This window comes from Mercenaria mercenaria, chromosome 9 (assembly GCF_021730395.1).
Source record: "Mercenaria mercenaria strain notata chromosome 9, MADL_Memer_1, whole genome shotgun sequence".
NCBI classification, from domain to species: Eukaryota; Metazoa; Mollusca; class Bivalvia; order Venerida; family Veneridae; genus Mercenaria; species Mercenaria mercenaria.
Window position 1 is genome coordinate 35654913 of NC_069369.1, and position 3343 is coordinate 35658255.

Consider the following 3343-nt stretch of genomic DNA (forward strand, 5'->3'; position numbering starts at 1 on the left):
TTCCTCTGTTTATTTTATTTATATATAATCATACGTATTTGTTTATTCTCTACCGGATACTTAAAGAATTTGCCTCCGATGCCAGTTTCTTTGTACAACATTTCATTTTTATTTGGTCTCATTTTGTATTCTAGAATGGTTGGAAATATGTTCACTTTCGTGTGGTTACTTTCTTAAAACATTTAAATTAACAAAATGTATAACAACAAATGCACTCATTATCCGAAACATTCCATTAATCACGTAAACAACCCACAGATAAATCACGGCTGCCATGCAGACGATATACCCTGTAAAATTAATCTACTAAATGTCAACTTTGAATCATACGCAATTTGAACCCTGAAATAAAAGTTTTATTCAATTTTCGGATTAATCCTTTTATATGTTTTGATATTAAACGTGAATTTCTCTTTAGTCTGGGATACAGGCATATAAAATATATTTGTGTTATTATTACCATTCAGCCATTACTCGCTTCTGATAGCGTCGATTTACCCGGCTATTTTGCCTCTCTAATACCTCTTTATCAAATATTGCTTTGGAAAATGAATTTTAGAGAAAATTTAAAGCGAGCGTCGATGAAATACGTTTCTTAGTTAATTAATACGAGCAATAAAATACTTTGAATCTCTAAAATACGGCGCGTTTCCTGAAACAATAAGTACATAGCTACAGTTATGAAGTCGTAATTAAAATTCTACGGTGTATTTCCCAGTTTCTCCCAGCAGATACCTGGCGGCCTTGTATTTTGCATGGAATAAGTCTGAGAATCCCAAGATTATTCTGGCCTCTCGTAGATATATTTAGATGTATATCAGGAACATGATATTCATTGGTGTTATAGATTGTACATATGATTGCCCTTGATAGCAACAGGGTTACATTAATCTTTACGGCCATTTAGGCAGAAACTAATTCTTTCATAAATATTTACATTATAAAACCAGTCAGGTATTTGAAAATACTGTATAGGAGTTTATGCTTTTCGGTATTATTTCACTTTCACAAATGACTGATTGCGAATGTGCTCAAGGCTAAATAAAGTAGCGAACTTGAACTTTAGTAGGTGATGCATAAAGAGTGAATGTTATTATGCACGTTATGAGTGTTGGGTATGAATATCTTTGATGATTCTATAAAATACGCAGTAACAATAACAATTTACCGTAATAAATGATACATGTGGGTTGCATCTGCCGTGGGTTATCAAGGTAAAGCGAAATATTCGGCGAAAAGAAGAATTGGTTATATTGTGTTGTGGGGAAGTATATATTGAAAGTGATTTTATAGCCTGCGCACACTTAGCTGGTTTTGTGATCATACATACTGTACAGGTTATATGAGTGTGTGGGTTGTTAAGTGAGATACACACAGAAATTATTTACTTCTTCTGATAACGAAATCTATGAGAAATTAGAAGCAGGGACACGCCTTCTGGAATTTAAAGAAAACTGCGCTTCCAATAAAGGATTGACTAGAAGGATTACTTTATTTTGAAGCTGTTATAGTGAAGGCATAATTTTAAAGTTCAAATTAAACAATGGCGGACGATATTCCATATCTTACCGAAGGATATCTTGGGGAACAGGCGAAGTTTGCAGAATATGGGCTTAAGAACGTATCTCATCCCGAGCCGGTGATCAGATTGGATACAAATAAAGTGGAGATTGTCATCGGAATGAGCGAGAAGACGAGGTTCACTACAAAATTTAAGCGTATGGAACCTATTCAAGAAATGAATAACTGCGTGTTTGCACAAAATATGGGCACTTCGATGCATTTTAATATCGCTGTGTCTCAGCCAGGGTTTTACAAATTCGAAATCTACGCTCTACCGAGTAGCCAGGCTGGACCCAACTTCATCAACGTGTACAATTACCTAGTGCACGTTAAGTTCGTGGATGAATATGTGGAACCGTTTCCCAAACAGTATCCTCTTTGGAAACAGGAAGGCTGCTTTGTTTTTGAACCCAGAATGATTCAAAAGGGATGCCAATCCGGGGTTAAATTCCGCTATCACGTTCCTAGGGCCGTAGATGTTCAGGTGAAGGCCGGCGACGACTGGTATAAACTTGATAAAGTTGAACCGGATATCTATGAAGGATACATAGACTTTGGCAAGACGAATTACCCACCGGGAAGTAAGGTTAAATTAAATGTGAAATTCGGTAAGAGTAACAAGTACGACATTCTGCTAGAATATACAGTATAGAAAGTTAAAACAGTCTGTGTTAATTTAAAAAAAAATGCTTTCCGTTGTTTATGATATTAGCATCCAGGAAACTATGGAAGTCAGCCAATGAGATAATGAGATTGCACAGCAAGATTTCTTTCATTTACAAACATCTTCCTTTGCTAGTCATTTGAGTTGGTATTTATCTTTGATTAATGTTAGCGAATGCATTAATGAGAGTTGAGGACTTGTCGTTCGATACAGAACAGAAGGTGGTCAAGAACTATTGGATTTTGAAAAGTTCCGGAACTTTGTTTTTCTCTCTAACTTGTAAATGTTGTGTTTTTCTTCTTTATTAATACTATATTTCAAAATATTTTATACACTTATAGTGACTTTTGCTCATTTATTATCACATTTAGGCGAAAAGCACCAGAGCAATGTTTCTTTGTAATTAATTACAGATAACTTGTTGGGTTTTTATTTTTACTTTATTTTACCATAGTATTAATATTTTCTAGTGCTCATGCGTGTGTAAACCCTGCAGAATAACACACACGATGAATAAAGCCCAAAAGGGACTGCACGTTGAAAATGTTCTTTCTTTAATGATTTTTGCTGCTCGAATAAAACATTACAAATTTTATATGGAAACGATGATAATTGGATATGAAATGATCTAACTAAGAAAACGAGTACTCACACTTAAATGTTTCGTTCAGAAATAAGAAAGTTATCGCCGTTTTTCGATTTTTATCCTGAAATAAGCGCATGGAGACAGGGGTTTATCATTGTATAAACGTCTCGGATAAACCGATCAAATTGCTTTGAATTAATAGATTTTGGGATTATAAATATATAAAGCCTACACATATTCTGGTTCCGAGTTAGACTGACTCCCGTTTCGTCCGTCCGTATTTCTCATACGTAAGTTTTTCCCATGAACAGTGGAAGTAACTGCAGCAGGTTGTTTTATATTGACACCTTTTATTTCCCCTTGCTCCGAACTATGTTATTACAGAGGCTTACAATTCACTTACAAAATATTTGCAGTAATTAGAAAAAAAATAACCATTCAGCAGTGGAGCCAGGCTATGTACAACTACATTGTACCTCATATACTTCCGATTAACAGCGTGCCGACTATTAATTAATTTTATATTTTTA

At 34.7% G+C, this 3343-nt stretch overlaps 1 protein-coding gene across 1 annotated transcript; it reads left to right on the plus strand.

Annotated features, from left to right (window-relative positions):
- Nucleotides 1-960: 960 nt before the first annotated feature.
- On the plus strand, nucleotides 961-2817 carry LOC123546902 (uncharacterized). Its single transcript, XM_045333545.2, has one exon. It carries the CDS (start codon nucleotides 1544-1546, stop codon nucleotides 2213-2215), a length of 672 nt encoding a protein of 223 aa, XP_045189480.1. The 5' UTR covers nucleotides 961-1543; the 3' UTR covers nucleotides 2216-2817.
- Nucleotides 2818-3343: the final 526 nt, after the last annotated feature.

Bases quoted from the DNA above. Each gene is read 5' to 3' on its own strand.
- LOC123546902 (XM_045333545.2), top strand. From the start codon at position 1,544: ATGGCGGACGATATTCCATATCTTACCGAAGGATATCTTGGGGAACAG.